The sequence below is a fragment of the Oryctolagus cuniculus genome, chromosome 7, assembly GCF_964237555.1.
Source record: "Oryctolagus cuniculus chromosome 7, mOryCun1.1, whole genome shotgun sequence".
Lineage (NCBI taxonomy): Eukaryota > Metazoa > Chordata > Mammalia > Lagomorpha > Leporidae > Oryctolagus > Oryctolagus cuniculus.
Window position 1 is genome coordinate 152,653,211 of NC_091438.1, and position 22,898 is coordinate 152,676,108.

Below are 22,898 nucleotides of genomic sequence, written 5' to 3' on the forward strand. Positions count from 1 at the left end.
GGGCCCGAGCCAGCGCCTGCTGCCTCCCAGGGCGCACGGTAGCAGGAAGCTGGGCTAGAACCAGGCCCCCCCATAAGGGGTGACTTAGTGACCAGGCGCAACGCCCTAAAATAAACGCCACCGGAGCAGCTGCCGCAGGGGGAGCGGAACCCAGAACGCATCTCGAAGTGCGGCCCCTGACATTCTCCCCGCTGGTCGTCTTTAATTTCCTTTAGTTTTCTGCAGTTAGGAGAGCTGGCTAGCGTTTCCCCTCCAGCAGGGAGGGCCGGGCTGCCGGCCGCCTGGGGCCACCCAGCGCCGTGACCCTGAGCCTCACCCTTGGCGGCTGCTCCGGGCTTGCTCTGCTCGAGAGCCAGGGCTGAGCCAGGCTGCCTGGTGCCTGCTAACACCTGGCCGCCACGGGGCCCAGCAGGACCTGGAGGTTACAGAGGGGGACAGGTGTCTTCCCGCCCCGTGCCTGTCCAGCCGGTCCAGTCACCTCCCCCTCCCTGCAGGCAGGAGGCAGGACGGACCCCCCGGCCTCTGGTCAGCCGAGCAGGCGAGGACGCGAGGCCCAGCAGGCAGGGACCCTCTGCGGAGTGGCGCTCCCGTGGCCCGAGATGATCACGTTTCTGTTCGTTACTTGAGAGAAGCAACAAGGCCCGGCCTGGCAGCCAGGTGTGGGCTCAGGTCCCGACCCCAGCACTTCCTGCCTCCGTTTCTTCCACTCTAAAATGGGGGAGGGACAAGGGTGTGGCAAAGATGACAGGAGTTGCCCTTGCAAGGAAGAGCCTCCGGGGCAGCCTCTGGCGGCCTGTGAGGGGGGCAGGCCCGCGAGGGTGGAGGCCGCTCCGGGCCCAGCTCTGCCCCTGGGCCGCCAGAGGGGCTTGGAAGGCAGAATGGGCACAGGGCAGGCACCTGCTGAGGCAGGGACCGATTCAGAGACGGACAGGGAGACAGGAAGTGAGATCCACAGGGGAACACACACAGCCCAGGCACTGGAGACGCTCGCGACTGCTGGGAGAGATCTCCCCAAGACGCGAGAGACTGGAAGACAGCGGGCAGCCAGAAGAGGCCGAGAAAGGAACACGTGTGCAGTGCGTGAGGCAGCACGCGTGTGGGGGTGCGGGGGTCACTGCTCTGAGTACAGTCAGCATCCAGAAAACAAAGCCCCAAACCGGGCTCCGGCTGGGCCCCAGCACCCAGCAGGAGTTTAATACATACAGCCCACGGGGAGTGGCTTCCCGTTCCCCGCCGACTGCTGGCCCGTGCTCTCTCCTTCCCCTTCATCGGGTCTCAATGGCTCACAGAGCAAACCTCGCGGGGCACGGCCCACGCCACGTGGCTGCAGGGAAGCCGCTCAGAGCCCGGCCCAGGAGCAGCGAGGACTCTGGGGACCACAGGAGACGCCCGCAGGGAACTGGTGGGAGGCGGGGAGTCCAAGCGACCAGTAAGAGTTCACCAAATGGGAAGAGGGGCGGGGCTTCCTGCTGAGTGGGCACTGGGGGGCGCGGCGAGTTAGGCTGACACCTGGGACTCTGGCACCCGTCTGGGCCTAGCGGTTCCTGTCTGGCTCCTCTGCTTCCAATCCAGCTCCCTGCCAGTGCGCCTGGGAAGGTGGTAGAGGATGGCCCAAGTGCTTGGGTCCCTGCCGCCCCCATGGGAGACCCGGACGGAGTTCCAGGCTCCTGGCTTCAGCCGGGCACTTACTGCCCTCATGTCAATTTGCATACCATTACCCAAGAAGCCCTGCGCCCGGATTCCGCTTTTGCAAATTCCCACCCGTTTCGTGTCATAAATAAGACAGGAGACAGAAAACTAATACAGCCCTGTGATGCATTATTCATGCCGTGTCACACTGCCGTGATAGATTTACAACAGCTAATACATGCAAACTGAGTTTGTGCACTAAATGTGAAAATTAAGGGTGTGGGGGGGTACGCATGGGGGGGCGGGGAAACTCGAGGGGCTGCTGGTGGCCAGAAGTTTCTTCCCTGTCGCACTTAGTGACCAAAAGCAGCAGTCCCGTACCAGAGGCCGTGTCAGGCGCCGGCCGGAGGCACCGGAGTTGGCCACAGGGCAGGCGCCTTGGCCGCCACGTTACAATCAAGCCCTCCGCTAACTGCTCTGCAGGGCCCCTGCCCACTTCCTCCTCCCGCTGAGGGAAACAGCACAGCCGTGGCCCTGGCCCCGCTGCCCCGGGGCTGCCCTGCTGGCCTGAACAGCTCCTTTCTGAGAACCTGCTGGGTTCACAGCCACAGACGCCACGGCACAGGGGAAGCCAGCCAGCTTCGGTCTGGTTAATCCTGTCCGCCCCATAACTGGCCCCAGGACACCAGCACAGGGTTGTGGCGTGAACTATGGCTACGCTCACAGGGGGAGACCCCATGCACGGCCCCGACAGGCTTCTCTGAGGATAGCGCAGCCAGGGTCTAATGGAAGAGGAGCTGCCCAGGTTAGCCCTCCCCCAACAGCCAGTGGCAGCTGGGGCCGCACCCTTGCCCCCAGTTCCATGGACTCCAGACAGGGCCGAGAGCCTCATCCCCGGCCCATGCTTCTGCAACCTCGCTAGGGCTGAGCCCTGGGGGAAGGGTTGCCATGGAAACACAGCAAGGCCGCTTTGGGCCATCAAGAGGTGCGACTGGGCCCTCCAATGATACAGCTGTCCCTCTGTACCCTGTCCCTGCCTGAAGCAGACAAGAGCCATGCCTAAGCCCTTCCCACCTTCTCCTGGTGTGGCCTCCCCCCGACCCACCTCCTGGCAGGCACAGTCCTCCTAGGACACCGCCCCAGGCGGCCCCAGAGCACCCAAGCCTCCCCCAACTCAGAGAGCACTCACTCCCATGCCCCACGAGTGCCCTCCAGAGGCGGCTCCTCGGGGAAGGAGGAGGGTGCCCGGCCTGGGATGCAGGCCAGGGCCTGCTCACACACGTGGCCCACCAGGGGTAAGACAGACAGCATCTCGGAGCACCAGTGCTGTGATGACAAAAGCCAGGCTGATGTAGTGAGGGCAGGGCTGATGCGGCTGAAGGGGTTAAGCGGAGGCCTCAGAGATGGAGAAGGAGCCGCACGCAATGGGAACAGCATTGCCGGCACAAGCCGCAGGCAGGGGCCCGGGTCTGGTGGTGGATGGAGCACGTGCCTTCCGAGACCAGCTGGGGGCCAGCACAGCTGTGGCCTGCACGTCCACCTGCTCACCCGTAAAATGGGCCGAGCTGATGGCTCCTGGCTCGCGAGCATCCCATGGCACAGCCCGGCCGGGACTCTACCGCCCCTCCCCCCTCCCTCCCAGGGACCGGGGTGCCGGGGGAGCAGCTTGCCCTGCACCCCAAGCACCGCAGCTGGGCAGCTGGCACCCTGAGCGCAGCGGGCCTCCTGCCAGCCTGCCCCCGCGAAGTTTCTCTAAATTAAGATGCAGCCATCTCCCGCGGCGGCTTCCCCCTCGAGCGATCGGTGCAAATGAACTCCAGACGACTGGATTAGGCTTTGAAGGTGGCGACGGGGATAATGAACAGGGACGATGCGGTGTTGACACAGGCCCTGGTGAGCGACATTATTATTTAACAGCCTCGCTCTGCCTCCGCAGGGATCAAGGAGCCCAACGAGCAGTGGGTGAGCGTAAAACCGCAGGACAGACCAGGCGTCAGCTCCGCGGGCGACGGGACGAGCAAGGTCAGGGCGCCCGACTAGGCGGGGCCAGCTGGGCAGGGGCAGCGGGGGCCAAATGGGCCTGGGGGAGCCAAGTGGGCCTGCGGGGGCCAGTGCCAGCCCAGAGCCCCTCCTCCCAGGAGGACGTGGCACGCGCACAGACTGGACTCAGCTCCTCATGCCACTTCCCCCTCTGCCACACCCACTGCCCTTCCTCCTCCACCCCTGCCTCCAGCCGGGGCTGGCACCCCCTTCTCCTCCCCTGGGTCCCCGCGACACCTGCGCTTGTCCCCTCCCGGGCCTCACCACGCTGGGCCCAGGCTGACAGCCCTGAGTGTCTCTCCAGACAGGACCCCGATCCCCCCCCCCCCACCGCAGCACCTTACACTCGGGGCCCTGGGACCAGGAACCACCCAGCACCCTGTCCTCCTGCCAGGGCACGACACGTACCCTGTGCCTGCAGTGAGCAAGACACAGAGGCGATGCCTGGGCCAGACGCCCTGCAGGTGGTAACAAACGGGGGCTCCCCAGAACAGAAGACGGAGGCTGGGCCTCCTGCCTGCCGGGCCAGCGGGCACGGAGCTCGCCACTCAAATCCCAGCTCCGCCTCTCCCTGGCTGTGTGACCTCGGGTGGGGACTTACCCTCTCTGTGCCCGTTTCCTTCCCCTCTCCTCCTCTTGCAGGGCGCCTTGGGCAGTAAACGCGTTCACCCAGGCCTCCCTCCATGAAGCACTGGGTACGGGCAGGCTATTATGACCTCCTAGGGAGGGAGGGGTCGGAAGAGGCTCCTTGGGATGGGCACAAGGCCTGGATCAACCCGGAGGTCTTCACTGTGGGGCCTGGGCACACTGCCCACAGCCTCAGCCTACGGCACACGCGCGGGCCTCCAGGCCCAGAGCAGGGACCGGCTCTAGGTCTCCCAAAGCCCCCCATGGCGCTGTCCAAGCTGGGGGAGGCCCTGCTCCGCGTGGCGCTGCTCACGGCGCAAGGCTGTTCACGGTGGGCATCACAGCCAAGGCCCAGCCCTCCCTGCAGGTGCAGAGCCCAGGCGCGCACACGGCTCCGCGACCGGAAGTGAGTGACCGACGGCAGCCCCGGGCCCGGCCAGTGAGCGACGGCAGCCCCGTGCCCGGCCGGCTCCTCCAGACCCCGCAATGAGTGGCGGGCCCGGAGCAGGCTGGGCGGTCACTGGCGGAGCCACTTCGAGAGCCCCTGCAGCACAGCAGGCGGAGCGCGGCTCAGCTAAACACGCAGGGCACTCAGCCCCTTGGAAGGGGAGCCTCCTGCTGCAGAAACTTCTCAATCCCTCTGGCTGCGCCTGGGGCGCGGGGTCCCTGGCCACCGCCTCCCCCTCCCCCACGGTCTGCAGAGTGGGTGAAAGGCAATACTGACCCTCCCTCAAGAGCTGGTCCGGAACTAACCTTCAATCCTAGGAGCTGGAGCCTGGTGGCCGCTGGGGCTGCATGGGCGTGGCTGGCGAGGGCCAGGCAGGGCCACCTGGGCCCTGTGTGTCCCTCTGCCCACCTGAGCGCCCCGCACCCCGGGGCCTTTCTTCCAGGGAACCGGGCAGGGGCTGCGAGGCGGGGGTGGTGCCCCCCGCCCCCCACCTGACTTTCCCAAACCAGCTACAGGTCAGGTGGGCTCTCGGAGGCAGCCCTTCTCCGGAACATCCCTCTCGCGCCCCACCCCCGGGAACTCTCCATGGTACTCATAGCATCCGATCCCGCAGGTGAAGGGACGGAGGCCGACAGGGCTCAGTTACCTGTCCCAGGTTGCACCGAGGGGCGGGGCAGAGCCTTGGTCACCCGAGTGGGCGTGGCCAGGGTAAGGGTGGGGGCGTGGCTGCCTTTGCCTCCCCTTCTTCCTCCCTCAAACGTCTCCAGGGCGCCTGCTGGGAGCCGGGTGGGCCCTACTGCTCACACTCTCCCCAAGCGTGGGCAGCCTCTGCCCGTGTGGTCAGCAAGCCTCTCCGGGCCTGCGGACCCCTCCCCTGAAGCCCCTTCCCTGGAGACCGCCCTCCAGGGCACCCCTGCCTCCCACGTCTCCCAGCTGTCCCCCCCACCACGCACAGCCCTGAGGACATCCGGACTCCCCTTCCCATCTGCTCTGTTCCCCTTCCTCCTGCCTCAGGCCCACCTCCCCCACAGGGGGCAGACGCTGGGGGCTCCCAAGGGCAGGGCCGGCCAGGTCTGCCGTCCCCGCCCCACAGACGCCCTGTCCTGTGGCTGCAGACTGAACACCTCTGCTCCCCCGCTGAGTCACTTGTGGGACGCCCTTGGGGAGGGGGCCGCGGGGGGCAGACTGAGCACCACCCTTCTCGTCAAATGATCTGAGACCCAGGCAGGTTGTGTCCCTGAGGAACCTGGGAAAGTGGCTCAGCCTCCGCCTCCCCCTCCCCACAACCTCAGAGGCCGAGGTGAGGCCCTGGGAGGCAAATGACAGGGCAGGGCTGGGGGTTTCCGGGAAGCCCCCCAAAGTGAACCAGGGCTACCCCCCCAGGAGAAACGGGACTCAAACATTGAGACGCTGGGGTGACTCCCTGGCCCCTCCCCACAGCCCACGCCAACCAGCCTAGCCCAGAGGCACGAGGAGGTCACAGGTCTCAGGCAGCCCCAAGGGGGCAGCCTGCAGGACACACGGCCCGGCCCTCTTCTCCCCAGAGGACAATCCTAGCTCAAACCCCAGCGCTGCCTCCCACCCCTGCTGGGAGGGGCTTCGGTAACCCCCTCCCCGCTGCGCAGACATCTCATCTCGCTCCAGGCAGCCGCGTTCCCGGCCCACCCGACTGGTCCACGACGCCCAGAGGTGGGAGGGGATGCTGGGTGTGTCCGGACGAGACTGGCGGCCTAGGGACAGCAGAGGGCCCTCGCCGTGCGCGTGGCCAGGAAGGGTGCACCTGTTCTCTCCGCCTGCCTTCCCTGGGGCTGGGACGTGAGCGCTCTCCCCCGCCCAGGAAACCGGACTGGCTCTCGGGCTCTCGGGCTCTCGGGCTGCCCACTTTCCCACTGGAACTTGCACCGTGGGTGCCTGCGGTTCCCGGGCTTCCGTCCTCAGAAGGGATCACACCGTCAGGTCCCGGCTTGCCGACCACGGCGCCTCCCTACCCGCACAGTGGACTCTTAGTAACAACTTCCTTCGGCTGGTGTGGGGGCTCAGCCTGGGGCAGTTCCACCCGGGAGAGTCCTCGCACGCGCACGCGCGCACACGGCACACACAGAACAGGCAGCGGCTGCAGCGGCTCCCACCTGGGGCCACGTGGGGCTGAGCCGGGAGGTGTGGGAGGCCGGTGGACTCAGGCACTTGCAACTTAGGATGGCTCCCATCGCAAGCCAAGAGCGCCTGCGCCCCCCTCGGCAAGCGTGCGTGCGCACACACACTGGGTCCCGTCTGCTGAACCCCGACTGACACGACGGGGCCCCTTCTTCCCTCGCAGACAGCCTGGCAGCCGGGGAGCTGAACCGCACACAGCGCAGGGCACGGCTCCTGAGACGGCACCTCTGTGCTCCGGCCAAACCAGGACAGCAAGCTGGCAGAGGGGTGGCCGCGGCCCCCGGCCCACTGCAGCTGCCTATGCCTCAGTTTCCCCACTTATCAGGGGAAGACGGAAGCCCTGAGCAGCTGTGCCCCGCCCATCGCAGGACAGCGCCGGTGCTCCCGCCGGGCTCGTGGGCAGCTGCTTCATAGCCACGTGGGCCAGGGCCAACAGGAAGCACTCCTGGGGAGCCAGCCAGTTCCGACCCACGGCCACGCGCCAACCCGCGGCCACGTGCTGGGCTGCACTCTGCACCGCCAAATTCATGACCCAGACACAGTGGTGCCGGCAAACGCCAGTGCATCGAGGCCCAGAGCCACGCCCAAGTCTCCCAAGAGGCGGCATCGTGGGAGGGGCTGTGGGCGGGGCACGGAGAGGCGGGTGAGTGGTGCCCTCAGGCCCAGGCCCAGGCAGGGAGCAGCCTGCAGGGCCAGGCCCTCATCCCGGGGCCGAGGCACGGGCAGTGCTCGTGAGGGGGCAACACAGGGCCCCAGCGGCCTCCACCTCCGTGCATCTGAAAGAACCCAGCCTCCAAGATGCCGTGTCCACACGGGCCACTTCCACAGCTCTGCGGAACCGCGTGCATCCAAGTCTAGGGTGCCAGTCCCGGGACAGAGACCCCAGCCCGGGTGGTCAGGACCCGCCCCCTCCCAACAGTACGGTAGGTCAGAGGTCAGAGCCCAGCAGGGAGCTGGGCCCCCTCGGCTTCCCTGCTGTCTGGCTCCAATGTCCCCTCCGAACCCCCGATGGGAGGAGGAGGCCATACGGTCTCGGCGCAGGCCCGCAGGCCAGCATGCTGGGCTCCTGATAAAATCGCGTCCCGGTGTGGCCCCCAGCACTGAGTCATGGCAACACAGCCCATAAGCACCCGGCGTGGGGCACACAGGCCCCCAAGATGCAGCCGGGAGCCCAGGCTGAGGGCCCGCGGACGGGGTCAGTACCTGGGTCTGCAGGCTGCTGGCGTCCAGGACGGTGACCCGGGCCCCACAGCTGGCCCACACGGCGTCCCCCAGGCTCAGCAGGGTGCGGATAGGCCCGGGGCCCACGGTCAGGCACGTGGGAGGGCTCTCCAGGTCCCACAGGGCGCCTCCTGCAGGCAGAGGACGGAGGCAGGTTAGCAGGGGCCCCGCCGGGCTCCGCACACCCCTCCCCATGGTGGCCGCTCCCCTCCGCCCCCAGCACCTGGGCCACACTCGCCAACTCCTCCCTCCACTTCCCCTCCCATTCGCTCAGCTCTGTCCACACCTACTGCCGCCCAGGGAAACAGAGACAAAGCAGACACAGGCCCTGCCTTCAAGGAAACTCCACTGGTAAAACAACCCACGGGCTCATCGAGTGACCGCACAAGGTGGCCGGCACTAGCGGGCATGCGCACAGGGGATCTTGAGATCTGCTGATGTGGGAGGAGCTAATGCTGCACGGGGGGAAATCCAGGGGGGCTTCTCAGGAGAGGCGACACCCACACCAGGCCCCGCCAAGGAGGCAGCGTGGTATGGCAGAGAGCGCCCTGGAGGCAGAGTCGAGAAACGTGGGCTCTGGGCCTGTTCTGCCGCCAGCCCCCGAAGGACCCGGAGAACACCCACCCCTTCTCAAGGCCTCAGTTTCCCCACCCGCAAAATGGGAGGTGCGAAGCCAACAAGACTGTCTCTGGGGGCCCTCCCAACACTGCGGCTCACCAGACTGAATCTCGACCTTGAACGACCTTCCTGCGGCTCGAGGCACTTCCACTGTGCTAAGCTCTCACCCCACCTGAGGCTGTGACACCACACAGAAGGACCTGGCCCGCCTGACACCCACCCTCCAGGCGCCCAGCGTGTGTTCAGTCCCACCAGGGGCCAGGTGCGTGGGGTGGGGGCTGGGGAGGAAGCTGGGGCCTGGCCTGGGGCAGCCCGGGCAGCGGCACCCCCCCCCAGAGGGCAGGCCTCAGGGCCTGGGGTGTGGCAGGAGTGCAGAGCTGCTGCTGGGGGGGGGGGGGGGACAGCTGTCACCAAAGCTGGAGAGGCCACCAGGGCACATGGCGGAAGCTGCCGCCACCTGACCTGGGTGTGGGGGGGGGGGAGCTGGGCCAGACGTGAGTCCCCTGCCCCGTCGCTGAGAGGCCTGGGCCCAGTCTTCCTCTCCTTGTGCCCTGCCCCCACCTCATGCCAGGTCCCCTTGTGCCCTATTTAAAGCAAGCAGGCTCCCAGCTCAGCTAAGCCCGGGCAGCTGAGGGTCCACGCCCACCACGGGCCCTTTGAAGCCCATGAGCGTGGCTGTGGGGAGCAGGCTGGGCCAGGGCAGCCCTGCAGTCCTTGGTTGCATGACCATGGCCGGGGACTCTCACCTCGCTGAACCTCAGCTTGCTCGTCTGTAAAATGGGCGTGATAAGCCACCTCCAGCTCTGGGAGGCCGCGGGGCATCCATGAAGTCCAGCAGAAAGTCCAGCCTGGGGCTGAGCCCGCAGGCGGAGCTGTGACAGCTGCTGCCACGTGCTGCCCACGCCCTGCACCAGGGACTGGCTTTTGAGAATTTTTTCCTTAAGGTGCTGTCAGGACACTGTTTTCCTGCTTTGTGTTTTTAAAAGATCTACTTATTTGAAAGGCAGAGTTACAGAGAGAAGGTGTGTGTGTGTGTGGGAGAGAGAGAGAGAGAGAGAGAAAGAGAGAGAGAGAGAGAGAGGTCTTCCATCTGCTGGTTCACTCCCCAAATGGCCACAACTCTGAGCTGAGCAGGACAAAGCCAGGAGCCAGGAACTCCATCCCTGCCCTCCCACGTGGTGCCATCTTCCGCCAGGTGCATTGGCAGGGAGCTGGGTCGGAAGTGGAGCAGCTGGGATTTGAACCGGTGTCCATATGGGATGCCGGCACCACAGGCAGTGGCTTTACTGGCTACGCCACAGTGCTGGCCCTGCTCCTGTTTTTTGACTAAGGTCGCAGAGACCCGAGGAGTTTCCGAGACCACCCTGAGTCACTGAGCTCCTGAGGGGTCCGTGAGCGCTGGGTCCTCGCCGGCTGCTGTCACTGGCATCCAACTGCACAGAGGCAGCAGCTGGGAGCTCAGAACCCGCGCGGGGGCACGCGAGGGGCGCGGGGCCGGGCAGGACTGGAACGCCTCCCTGGAGACTGGTGCTCGCCTCCTCGCCCCTGCTGCCTCCGCAGGTTCCTGAGGGCCCCGTAGCCGGGACTGGCGTCCAGGAGCACAGGGCCCCCACCAGGACCCGGCAGCCGCAGAAACGCCGGCCTCCGAGCGCCCCCCAGTGGCCGGAGGTGAGCAGTGTTCGTGGCCAGAAGCTGGAGCTGGCCCAGGGAAGAGACAGACAGGGAGGCCGAGAGATGGGGTCACAGAGGACCCCACGAACGGCGCCCCCTCCACTGCCGCGAGCTGGGAGTCTCCGGAATCCCCCACGAAGGCCAGACGCCGGGACAGAAGATGAACCAGGAGAAACCTGAATGACGCCGGTGCCGTGAGAGCCGAGGGACTCAGGGCAGGTGGCCTTGATGAGGTTGGGGGCCCTGGCCGAGCGGCTTCCCCTGCGGCTAAGCAGCCGCCCACAGCGCCGGCATCCCACGTGGAGCACCAGTGGCAGCCCAGCGGCTCCACTTCTGAGCCAGCTCCCTGCTAACGCGCCTGGGAGAGCAGTGGACGATGCCCAAGTATTGGACCCTGCCACCCGTGTGTGAGACCTGGAGGGATCTCCTGGCTCCTGGCTTCGGCCTGCTACAGCCCTGATGGTGGCAGCCATTTGGGAAGTGAACCAGCAGCTGGAAGATGTCTATCTGTGTCTGTCTCTCTCTCTCTTGCTCTTTCAAATAAATAAATCAGTATTTAAAGGGGGGAAGAGGCTTCCTCTCGCTGGCCCTGGGTTTCCCCAGGAGCACCGCACGGGGGCAGACGTCTGTCCACGGTTCCTGCCGGCCCTCCGCGCCGCGCCGTGTCTCCGAGACCAGAAACGCAGCCACTGTGCGTCCTGCTGGGGGCTGGGGCCTCCCTGCCCATGTCCACCCCCCTCCTCCAGGGGCTGTGGTGAGTGTGCACGTGCCAGGACATAGTTCACACACACAGCCCCGCCCCCGTGTGACAGCCTGCTCAGGAGGCCACCACAGGTCCCCCTCCCCGGAGGCCGGCGGCCCGCTCTCCACCACAGGTCCCCCTCCCGGGAAGCTGGTGGCCCGCTCCCCCCGGGTACCCCACAGGGGCCAGTGGCCCACTCCTCCTGGTCCCCCTGGAGGCCGACAGAGGGAGAGTCGTCACCGAGGCGGGTAATGATGAGAGGCAGCAGTCACAGTGGTACCCCAGGATCAGCACACGCGACCCCCACAAAATTCTAGGCATGCCCATTTCACAGGTAAGCAAACGGAGGCTCAGAGGCCCATGGAGCCATCCCACGGCAGGGCCTCGATCCCAGCCCATCCCCTCATCCCTGATGCCGTCTGCCTCCTCAACAGGGTGACCCTGACCCACATTCCTGCCCCCACCCAGGCCCTGGCAAGGCAGCAGAGGGGGCGGGGGCGGGGGCAGGGGCGGGGACAGGACAGCACCCAGGTGGGGCCGCCTGGCTCAGCCCAGGCGCTCGATGTGTATTTGCTGAGTGAGTGAATGAATGAATGCAGATGAGCAGAGGCTCCCGCAGGCAGCAGCGCCCTCGGCCACGCGCCCCCGGCCGCACTTCCCTGTCTGTCGGCTGCAGGCTGGACTCGACCCCTTGGCTCTGCAGTCCAGGCTCCCCGGGGCCCACCAATGTGGGGACCCACAGGCCGACCGTGGGGCGTTCTGCACACAGGTTCTCAGGGCAGAGCCAGCTCCCCAGGTGGGCTTCTGTTCTGCTCACCACGTCAGCGCGGGCCAGGAAGGCGGTCTTACCTGGGCATGGCCCCCGGCAAACCCTGCAAACCCTTGCAATCCCTGCTCTCAGGCCAGCAGGGGGCACCAGAGCCTGGCGGTGGACCGGGGAGCGGAGCAGCTGCGGTGGGGTGGGGACCCAGGCGGTGTCTGAGACCTGGGAGAATTCGGGGACAGCAACACTGATGCCAGCCCCCCGCAGGTCACAGGCCACTTTCTGATCCCAGAAGCAGCCACACAGGGCCCGGGTGAAGGGTGACAAGGAGATGCCCTCCCCCTCCCCCTCCCCCACCCCGATCCCGTGTGGCCTCTGAAGGACACTGTGGGGAGAGGGGGAGGGGCCCCCGGTGGGAGGCCACAGCCAATGGGACAGCCAGGGAGTCAGTCTGGCCCAGACCTGGTCGGGGTGCCCCGTGCCCCTCTGGGGTCCTCACTGCCTCCACCACTCTCCTGCCCCGGCCTCTGCACCTGCTGTCCCCTCTCCCAAGCACCTCCTCGCCTGCCTGGGCCCTGCTCCCGCCACTCTGAGCTCCAGGATCGCCGCGGGGGAGGCCCTTGCCAGCCCCCCCCCAGGCCTCCACCCAGGCACCCCCCAGGCCCCCCGCCCAGGCCCCCCGCCCAGGCCCCCCGCGCGGCAGACAACCTGAGGCTCCCCCTATCATCTGCCGGGGCAGGAGCCATGTTTCGCTCACCACCGTATGCACGGCGCTAGTGGGTGCGCAGCATGATCGGGGCAGGTGTCTGAAAGGCCTCCCCAGGCCTGGGGGCGTCTCCCCCCCCCCAAGCCCGAGCTCCAGCTCTGCTGGGACGAGCCGAGGCCCCACCCAGGCAGTCCCCTCCCAGCAGGATGGCGAGGGCGGGGGGCTCAGGGGCCCCCAGGGGCTCTCGGGTCCTGACACCCCACGCTGGGTGGAACTGTGTCCCCAGACCCACACGCTGAGTCCGAACTCCCCGCCTCAGACCTGGCCTGCCCTGGAAACCGGCCACTGCGGGTGTCGTTAGTGAGGATAACGTCACCCTGGCGACCCCAGGCCCGAGTGACCAACGTTCCTAAGGTCGGGAAGTGGGGCCCCAAACAGCACAGGGGACAGCTGGGGACGATGGGAGACACTGCCAGGAGCCCAGTGGTCACCTCCCAACCCAGCGCCCAAGCCGATGAGTGGGAACCAGGAGCAAGGGCCACAGCCGACCTGGCCGGGGCTGTGAGGTCCTGGGGGTGCTGGGGGCAGGGGCCTGAAGCAGCCCCCGCCTCCTCCGGCTCCCCACACCTGAGCCCGGGCTACATCTACTCGCACGTTCCGTCTGACGGCGAAAGCGGTTTTTTCCCTCCTTCTTCCCCCTTTAATTAAAAACTATAAATGCCTTATCAAGAGCTAATTAAAAACACCAACACAGTGCCGAGTGGCAAAAAAAAAAAAAAAAAAAAAAGGCTCAGTGCAAATATCCGTTTAAAACCCCGCAACGCACGTGCAGGGCGGGCGGGCGGGCGGGCGGGGGCCGTGCCCACCAGCGTGGCTGACAGGCCCAGCTGTCCCCTGGGCGGCCACACGGGCAGCTCAGGCCTCCTCCCCTGCTGGAGGCTGCGTGTGCCGCGAGCGCACCGGGACCACGGCACTCACGCGGCTGTGTGTGTGCTCACCACGCCCCACCCCGGGTCTCAGCCTCAAGCCCACAGAGCGGCCTCAAAGGCTGTGGCGAGAGTGAAGACGACGCAGGTTCCTTCGGCTCGGGAAAGGGACAGGGCGTGGCTGCAGGCATCCACTGGGGACACACGACGCCCGCCCTGCGCTCGCTGGCCTCCAGGGAGCTGCTGAGGCCCTGGGGCCCCGGGGGTGGGTGCTGCTATCATGCCCATTTTACAGAAGGGAAGCCCGAGGCTCCCAGACAAGAAGCTCTCACTAAGGGACACTAAGAGGTTCCGGGGCAGGCCCTGCCCCTGGGGCAGGGTGGGGAGGGACAGCCCCCACCCCCACCCCCCCACCCCACCCCCCACAGTCTCCTGGCCAGCAGCTTCAGTGCCCGAGACTCAGCTGGGACTGCTGTGCAGGTTTGCACGGAGACCCCCCCCCCGCCCCCACCCCCCCACCGCCGCCTGCGCCCACTCCCACTCCCGCCCGGGCGCCCGCCCCCGCCCCGCCTCACCACTGCTCCGAGGGTAGGCGGCCAGGGTCCCGTCCTGCAGGCCAGCGAGCAGGTGGCAGGGGCTGTGGCGCAGGCAGAGCACGGGCTGCAGGCCGGGGCTCTTGCAGGTCGCCAGGCACTGGGTGCCGGTGTCCACGCTGCCATAGAGCAGGATGCTGTGGGCAGAGGCCGAGGCCACGGTGACTCCCGGAGCTCCCCCGCCGCCCCGCGCGCCCAGCCGCCCAGCTGGGTGGCCGGGCCATGGCTCCATCTCATAGGAGCTCCCTTTTCCGTAGACGGCACCCGCCCTGGCTCCTGTCGCGAGGACAACTCAGGGACTCCAGGGGCAGCACCAAAAGGTGCCCAGGTTGCTGTTGGCGGAGCCGTACAGAGTTCGAATCTCGCTGCTGACTGGCCCCAGGCTGCTGGGCCTCAGCTCTCGCCACGAAGTGGGGCTGCGGTGCCCGCTCCAGGGCCACCAAAGGAACGCAAGGACAGGGCCCAGCCGACACACACAGAGCGCACGCTGCCACGCCCACGGACCACTCCAGAGGCAGAAGGCAGGGGCGTGGCGGGAGGGGAAGGCAGTGACCACGCAATGCAATGGCTAAGTGGCTTTTTGGGGAGTAGTGGGAATGTTCTGGAACCAGACGGTGGGCACTGGAAGCTACGGGATTGCACACTTTAAAATGGCTGACATGGTAACTTTCATGTTACAAGAATTTTATCTGGGCGTCAAAATAAACGGAGCTCACCAGGCCCCCGAGGGCCCGGGCCGCGGCTGGGCTCCCGGCCACAGGCCTGGCCCACAGGTCACAGCGCTCAGGGCGGCTCCTGCTGGCTGGGCTTACAGGGGGGGCCTTCGCTCCTCCCTGGTCTCTCAGAAGGGGACAGCGGAGCGGGGGAGAAGCTGCCACCCAGGCACAGGACGCAGCACCCAGTAGGTGCTCAGGAAACCAGCTGTCTCCCTGCCCCGCCTTCCCTGCCCAGGACAGGGCGCAGAGTGCACCGGACCCGGCAGTGCCAGGCCGCAGACTCGCCGGAGCGGGACCGGCGCAGGGTCTTCACGAGGTCTCCGCGGGCCCGGGGGCTGCGGCTCTGGCGCATCCTACATGAGAGGACCCCTCTGCCGACAGGGACCTCCTGGCCAGGGAAGGCCCCGGGACCCTGCCCCAGCCAGCAGGGATCTGGGGCCGATGGCAGCTCGCGGACTGGACTCACAGCAGGTGAGAAACTGAGGTTCCAGAGCTAAATGGTGGCCCAGGACACTCGGCGAGGACGTGGGGAGCCAAGATTCGAACCCAGATTCGGCGGACCCCAAGGCCAGCACCTCACTCACCGAGCCACGGTGCGGGGCCCGAGGCTATGGCTCCCACACTGGGGGTCTCTGGTCCCCACCTTCCCAGGGAGGGATGGCCCCACCCCCCGCTCTGCACCACACGGCGCCCCTCCCCCCTCCTTAGGCCCGAACCTGCCGTCCTGCAGCCCGAGGCAGATGGTGGGACGCACTGCAGCGGAGGGGTCGGCCGCCGGCGCCCCCTCATCCCCGCTCTCTTCCTCCTCCTCCGGCTCGGGAACGTACTCCATGCAGAGCACGGGAGCGGCCAGCGGGAAGGACTTGACGGTGCGGGGCGAGGGCCGGTTCAGGGAGAAGATCTCCACCTGCCCGCCGGCGCCCTCCTGCCCTCCTCCGACCTGGGGACAGGGACAGAGGCGCTCAGGTGGAGCCCAGCCCGCCCTCCCACTGGCCAGTGGTGCTGGACGAGAGGGGCCTCCCTTCTGCCCGCCCCAGCCGATGTACAGGGGGCGCCCTGTCCCTCTAAACACCCTGCTCCGTCTCCACCACTCCTCCCCGTGCCTAGCACGTGCGACCACTCCACACGTGACGGATGGAGGGACAGACGGGGGGAGGAGGAGGAGGAGGGCGGGCAGGGATGAAGGAGCAGGCACAGCACAGGCCAGGTCGGGGGGGGGGGGGGACGAGTCACTGGCAGAGGGACGGTGGGGCCGAGCTCTGAGGGGGAGGTTAGAGTTCCCCTCCCCCTGGAGACAGCGATGAGCAGGACAGTCTGGGGACAGCTGAGGGGCGGACGGTGAGGCTGGAACCCCAGGGCCAGGAGGGCGGGGGTGGGCTGGGGGCGGGGCAGGGACATCTCATTTGAATAAAGCCAGCCCGGTAGGATCTTGGGGAGAGGGGGCTGGTTAAAAAGTGGGGAATCTCTGCAGGAGGTGGGCATTAGCAACCCGACCCCTGTGACCCACCCACCCGCTCATGCCCCTCCCAGCACCCCGGCCACGTGCAGGAGGCACGCCCTCTCATCCCCTCCCTGGCTCTGCTGCCCCCATGAGGCGGTGACTTCCCACCCTGAGTTTCCCAGGGAGACCCTGCAGGATGAAGCTGCCTGGGACAGGTGCCCCCTGCCCTGCTCCCGCGCGAGGCCAGAATCCCCGGCTGGGTGTGGGCGTGGCGTGGTGTGGGCGTGGGGGTCACTCACCCAGAGGTAGCCCTGTGGAAGGGAGGTGCTGACCGCGGAGAAGCCAAGCAGGGGACAGCTGACAGGACTGTGGACCAGGGCCCCGAGCTGCAGAGACAGACAGACGCGCCTGTGCGGTTAGTCGTTCAGGTGCCGAGACGCGAATGTTCCAGCTCCCAGGACGAGAAGCCCTGCGGGTGGGGCCCGGGCCTCCAGCCAGCTCCCAACACTCCTGTTTGATCGTCGCTCTCTGAGAACTTTCTGGCTAGAAGGAGCCTGAGCGAGGCTCTCTATCAGCCCAGGGTCTCCCAAACCAGGCTCCTCCAGGTTTGCTGCAAACACTAATGCCCACCCCCTTCCTACACAGAGCAAACAGGGTCCACAGAGGGGACTGCCCCGGGCCACGGAGCGGCGAGTGACAGGACCCGCCCTGCACCTGCCTCCCCCCTGCGTTCCTCCACACCCTGCCCCACTCAGCAGACCCTCTCTGCACCTGAGCCCTTCAGGGCCAGGGACTGGGCAGCTGGTGAGGCCTGCACGCAGGTCCAGGGGCTCCATCTTGTCTCCGGATGTCACCAAGAGTCAGTAGCTGCTGGCTCCTCCTCCTGCACCTGCTGCCCTGAACCCCACACGGGGTGGCTTCTCAGAGGCCCATTTCCTCGCTCCACCTGGCCTGCCCGTCCCTCTGGCCAGGGGACAGAGCGTGACAGGGCAGGAGGGGCATGGAGCCGGCTCAAGGCCCTTTCCTAGGCACGTGCTGCCCTCTGCTGGTGCTGATGGCCTCAGCAGGCTGGCCCTGCAGGAACATTCTAACAAAATCCCCACCACCACCACCGTGGGGTGGGGAGGGGGTGCACGGAGTACCCTCAGCCTCTTCCTGTAGCAGTGGCCAACCCTGGGACTGGCCTAGGGCCACACAGCAAGTTAGTGCCAGGGTCGGGGCTGGAATTTGGGCTCCCCGTGCTCCGAGCAGGAGGGCTCCCCAGGCCTGGTGCCTCCTGGCGGCCACCATGAGGAGGGAGGGGGCCACCGCGGGCAGCCCTGGCTCGGGCATTTCCATGGCAACCCCAGTGGGCCTGGATGTCTGCTGAATCAACAGAGCCCGACCAAGAGGATGCCAAGAACCCAAAGGGCTCCTCGGCGGGCTCCTTCCCTGGCCCGCGAAGTCTCGCCCACGCCAGGCAGCCAGGCGGGCCGCGCAGAGCAGGGGTGGGGGCAGGAGGCCGGGGAAAGGCAGAGCCCCGGATGCAGCATAGCCGGGCACCAAGCCCAGCTCGGGGACCGCCCTGTCGACACAGCCGGGGCCCCGGCACCTCCTCAGTCGGTCACGGGGACTGCGGCGGGCAGGCGGAAGCCCTTAGCATGGGGCGGGGCACCTGCTGGGGGGCAGCCCTGGAGGCAGGGGCTTCTGGGGACAGCCTGTCCCTCAGAGAGGCCGCAGCCACGCTGCCGGGCGGAGGCTACACCGGCGGGACCGGCAGCAGCTCCTGCTCAGAGGCCAAGGTCAGGAGGGAGGCCGCCCTGGGAGCCTGGCTGCTCCCTCCCCTGGCGTAGCTGGTGCTTACCAGAGCCTCAGAGCCAGCAGCGCCCCCACCTGGCCCCCAGGCGGGCCGGGAGACCCCCTCGTCCCCTGGGGTTGGGTGTGTGCCGAGCCCGCCCCTTGCCCACCGGTGGCCCCTCCAGGACTGGCCTCTCCACTGGGGCCGCGCATCGCAACGTTAGGCCACCAGGGAAGGCCCACACGGACCCCCTGGCCCCTCCCCGAGCTCTGACATGCTCTGGGACGCTTGCTCCCAGCTCCTGAACCCGGCACGCACCCTGCGCAGCGGGCTTGGCACTGGCTCAACAGGATGGCTTCATCCTCACGGTGACCCCCCTCAGAGAGGCCCTGGGATCACCCCCCGGAGACACAGCTGGGACGCGCCAGGCCTGAGAAGTGTTCCTGACGTCACACAGCAGGACCTGCGGGGCTGGGGTCCGGCCGGGGCAGGTGGCTCCCACTCGACGCCTCCCCTGTGAGTCACAGGCCTGGGGTGGCTCGGTGCGGGCAGGGGCCACCGGTCAGCACGCACAGAGACCTGCTCCCGCCTCCCACCCGTGGCCCCCGCGTTCCTTTGTTCCCTGGAGGGGCACAGCCACACACACCCTCACCCAACCGGCAAACGCGCAGTTCCCACCAGGTTGGGGGTGGGAGCCAGCCATTCCCCAGCGAGCCCCAGCCCTCCCCGGAGAAGCAGCTAGGTTCTGGCTGCCCACGGAGACAGCGGGGGGCTGGGGGAGGCGAGGCGGCGGCCCACGCGCTCACATCTGTTCCCACAGTGATTGCACAAGGCCCTGGCTCTCCAAGACTCTTGTCATCTGACAGCTGGCACAGCGCTGATGGGGCGCATCTGTCGGCTGGGGTGGGAGGCAGGCGTGGGCACAGCGGGAAGGGCAGCTCGGACCCCACAAACGCGGCTGCCCAGGCAGGGGGCAGCCCCCCGGGGCTCTGCAGGCCCATTACACACAGGGGGGCGCTCACGGTCCCCTCGCCGGCACACGGAGCTGCTCAGGAGACTGCGTGGGCCCAGACAGCTCCAAATGGGGGACGCACGGGCCCTCATCTCCTAGGGGCGAGGGAGCCAACAGCACCACCCTGGGGGAGGGGCTCTCTCAGGGAGGCCCTGGAGGCAGCAGGCAGCCAGTGATGTCACCACCAGGGCCACCTGCCTGTGACGTCACCACCCGAGCCCACCTGCTATGACATCACCACCTGGGGCCACCTGCCTGTGACACCAGCAACCAGGGCCCACCTATCAAGGCTGGGTCAGGGTCCTGTGTGCCCAGGAGACCCAAGGCCCTGGGAACACAGGGACCCCCATTCCCCACCAGAATCAGCCCGGGGTCAGCCTCCCCCCGGGTTCCGTGAAGGCCGGGTGGACCCTAACAATCCTCTCTCCACAGCCTCTGGCCTCCACCCCAAGGTCCACGGTGACCCCACCTTGGGCACCCGCTGTCAGCAGCTCAGCCAGCGCTGCCCTGACTCACACAGCCCCCGTGCGTCCCCATCTCCCCTCCCCCACCACGGGGCTGGGGCCAAGGCGAGGGGGCAGGGCACTCGGCTCACGCGGAAACATGAGTGGGCACCCGGGAACCACTCACAGGAAACTTCCAAAATCAGAGCTGATGCGAAAGCGACCACGTGAGCAGTGCCTGAAGTTTAAACACAGACAGAGCCCAGCCTGCGCGCTGGCCCACGGGCCTCTCGCGTGCCCGGCCTTCTGTCCACCGGACCAAGCAGTCAGACCGCGCGTGTGCCGGCGGAGGGTGTGTGGCTGCGCCCCTGCGGGGAACAGCTCCGTCCCAGTCCTGCGTTCATCGTGATCATCGGGACCTCAGGGCTTCCATTCTGCACCAGGTGAGGCCTGGTCCTTCCCCCGGTCCCAGCCGGCGCCTTTGCCTGCACCAGGGCCCCTGTGTCCAGCAGGACCCGCGCCGAGCTCCGAACGGCCCCTCGGAAGCCATCCCGCCCCGTCTGTCCAAGGCTCCATCCCACGGAACAGCCGGAAGCCAAAACAAAGTCAGACCAGGGCTCCGCTCCACCCAGTGTGAAATCTGACCTCGACCCAGCCTGGCACGGCGGCCCCGCCGTGGAAATTTCCCTGCCATTGCCGCAGCATGAGGCGGTGACGGTGAGGTCACGAGGGCCTTGGCCACGGCTGCTGCGGGAGCGGGTCAGTTATCGCGGGAACCGCTTCCTGGGCTCGCACACCCACTTGCCCTTCTGCTGTCCGCCACAGGATGGCGCAAGAGAGCCAGTCCAGGGTCCCCTGTCCCAGGGAAGATGACCCCCGCCCACCCTTCAGCCGGTGAGCGGCAACCACACAGGGCGTCCTGGCTGCGGCTCCTCGGGCCCTCATGGGGCTGGATGCTGCCTGCCAATCGGGCTTGGGTTTCAACGTCACCTCCTCCAAGAGGCCCTCCTGGAACTCCCCAGCCTGGGCCCCCCCCTAAGGACGTGCTGCATCACTGAGCCACTGTCTGCCTCACAGCCGCTCTCTGCCGCTTTCTTAGGAGGCCGGGGCCTCGGCGTCTGGGTCACCGCTGAATGCACGGTGAGCGTGCATAAAAATAAAAAAACCCCGGGAGCTGTGACCAAGCAGGGCAAGCTCCTAAGGCCGGGGCCGCCCCCTCCCGGCTGCGCCCCCTCCCAGCTGCGCCCCCTCCTGGCTGCACCCCCTCCCGGCTGGGCCCCCTCCCGGCTGCGTGGTTGTTGGAAACCACACCTCCCGGCCAGGCCTCAGCTTCCTAATCTGAGAGGGACCTGTGCTCACAAATATTCACAAAGGGCGGGACAGGCACCGGGGAGCAGACAGCACCCCCAGTGAGGGCGGCCCCGCGCTCAGCCAGCTCCCACCTGGCGGCACCAGCAAGAGTCCAGGCCACGACGCCTGGCACAGCCGCCACGCCAGCACAGGCTGGGGCCGGGCCATCAGCAGAGGAGATCACCGCTGTTATGCAAAATGAAGGGATTTTCCACTCACTTGCCCCCGGGGCCACGCACCCCCGTCCTGCCGGAAACCCGACTCCTGGAGCGGCAGAGGCTCAGACGCCCGCAGCTGGAGCCGGAGTTGAGGGCGGCCCTGCCGCGAGCGCCCCCACCTCTGAGGTCCGCTCACCTGCAGGCTCAGGGCCCGGGAGGAGAAGGCGGGGACGCAGCAGGCCAGGATCGGGCACCAGAACGGGGCTTTGCTCTTCTTGTCCTCGTCCGGACACAGCCAGCCCGGCTGGTTCTCCTCCCCTGCGGGAGAGAAGGGGGCAGAGGGAAGCTGCTCAGAGTCCCGGGCCAGCAGGGCAGTGGGCAGCCCCCGGGCCCAGGGGAGCCAGCACGGGCCAGGCCTGGCTCAGCCAGCTGAGAGGAAGCCCAGCTCCGTTCTGTGGACGTGGACGTGGACGTGGACGAGGTGTGGGTCCCAGCAGGGAGTCGGGAGCCCCAAGGCTGGAGTTCCTGCTCGCCCTGCCCCGCCCCCTGCTGGCCGTCCTGTGCACAACACCCCAACGCTGAGCCTGTTTCTTCATTACAAAAAGGGGACTCTTCGCCCTGCGGTGGGTGTGAGAGGGGACACGATGATGGGCGTGAAGGGGCCTCAAGGCTCAGACGCTAACGAGCCCCAGCCCCCCGTGGCCCTGAGTGAACGTTCCAGAGCGGGAGGTGCACGGGGCCCGGGGAGGCGCCAACATGCTCGTGCTGCCCGGATGGTGACGATGTGGGGAGGAGGAAGAGTCACCCCCTGCCTCCCCCCCACCCTGGAGCTAAAGAAGCCGCCTGCCTCCGGGGACCTGTCACACACAGACCCAGGAGGCCACCGGCTAAGAGCCCCTGCTAGACCTCACTCTCCGCAGCAGCTCCTGAGGTCCAAGCTCCGCTCAAAGTCCTCCTCCGAGAAGCCCTCCCTGACCAGCGGCTCTAAGGGAGACCCCCTTTCACTTCCCCAACAGCCTTCGGCGTACTTGTTTGGGGTCTGATTCCACGTCCCTAGGTTCTAAGGTGTGGTCGGCAGGGGCCTTTGTCCCCGTGAGCCCCGGCACCCGACCTGGCGCACAGGCTGGGGGGAGGCGAGACTCGGCCCCACCCGCTCCAGAGGCCCCTCCCGCCGAGGCGCACAGGCTGGGGGGAGGCGAGACTCGGCCCCACCTGTCCCAGAGGCCCCTCCCGCCGAGGTGCACAGGCTGGGGGGAGGCGAGACTCAGCCCCACCCGCCCCGAGGCCCCTCCCGCCGAGGCGCCCTTCCTTGGTCACGCGGGCAGCTCCGCGCACAGAGGCAGCGACTGCGGATCAGAAACACTTGAGAGCTGCATCTGGACTGAACGGGGCAGAGCTTTCCCGCCTCCCTCCCCGTGGCACTGTTCTCGTGGCTCTGCCAGGGACCCCAGGTTACCAGGGGCGGCACGGAGGACTGGGGAGTGCGCGTGGGCTCTGTGCGAACACGATGCCACGCTCCACACAGGCCCGGAGCACCTGCGGGGGTCGGGAACGAGTCCCCTGCAGACACGGAGGGCACCTGAGTGCGGCTGGCGCCAGGCGGGTGCCCCGGAGCCACCGCTCCACACGCCCCAGCCCCGGCACCCCCGCAGGCGGCAGAGCCCCCCCTCGACTCTCCTCACTAACCCTGAGCACGGAGAGAAGCCTCAGATGGTGAGGCTGGCGCTGAGACTACGAGCCGGACCAGGTCACGGGGACAGCAGGCGCCGGAGCCAGACCGGGACCCAGGCCGCATCACACCCAGGTCACCGAGCCGGGATTCAGTCCCTACACGGGCCTGGGGGTGTTTCCCGTTGGGTCCTC

At 67.4% G+C, this 22,898-nt stretch overlaps 1 protein-coding gene across 7 annotated transcripts in view; it reads right to left on the reverse strand.

Annotated features, from left to right (window-relative positions):
* ARHGEF10L (Rho guanine nucleotide exchange factor 10 like) overlaps positions 1–22,898 on the reverse strand; it is a 148,074-nt gene that overhangs the window by 13,798 nt on the left and 111,378 nt on the right. For all 7 annotated transcript variants that reach the window (XM_070077039.1, XM_070077038.1, XM_070077040.1 and 4 more), the window contains 5 exons: positions 21,232–21,353; positions 16,595–16,681; positions 15,571–15,794; positions 14,121–14,275; positions 8,102–8,250 (listed from right to left, as the gene is read on the reverse strand). In XM_070077039.1, coding sequence (XP_069933140.1) covers positions 8,102–8,250; positions 14,121–14,275; positions 15,571–15,794; positions 16,595–16,681; positions 21,232–21,353 — 737 coding nt within the window. The remainder of the gene's footprint in view (positions 1–8,101; positions 8,251–14,120; positions 14,276–15,570; positions 15,795–16,594; positions 16,682–21,231; positions 21,354–22,898) is intronic.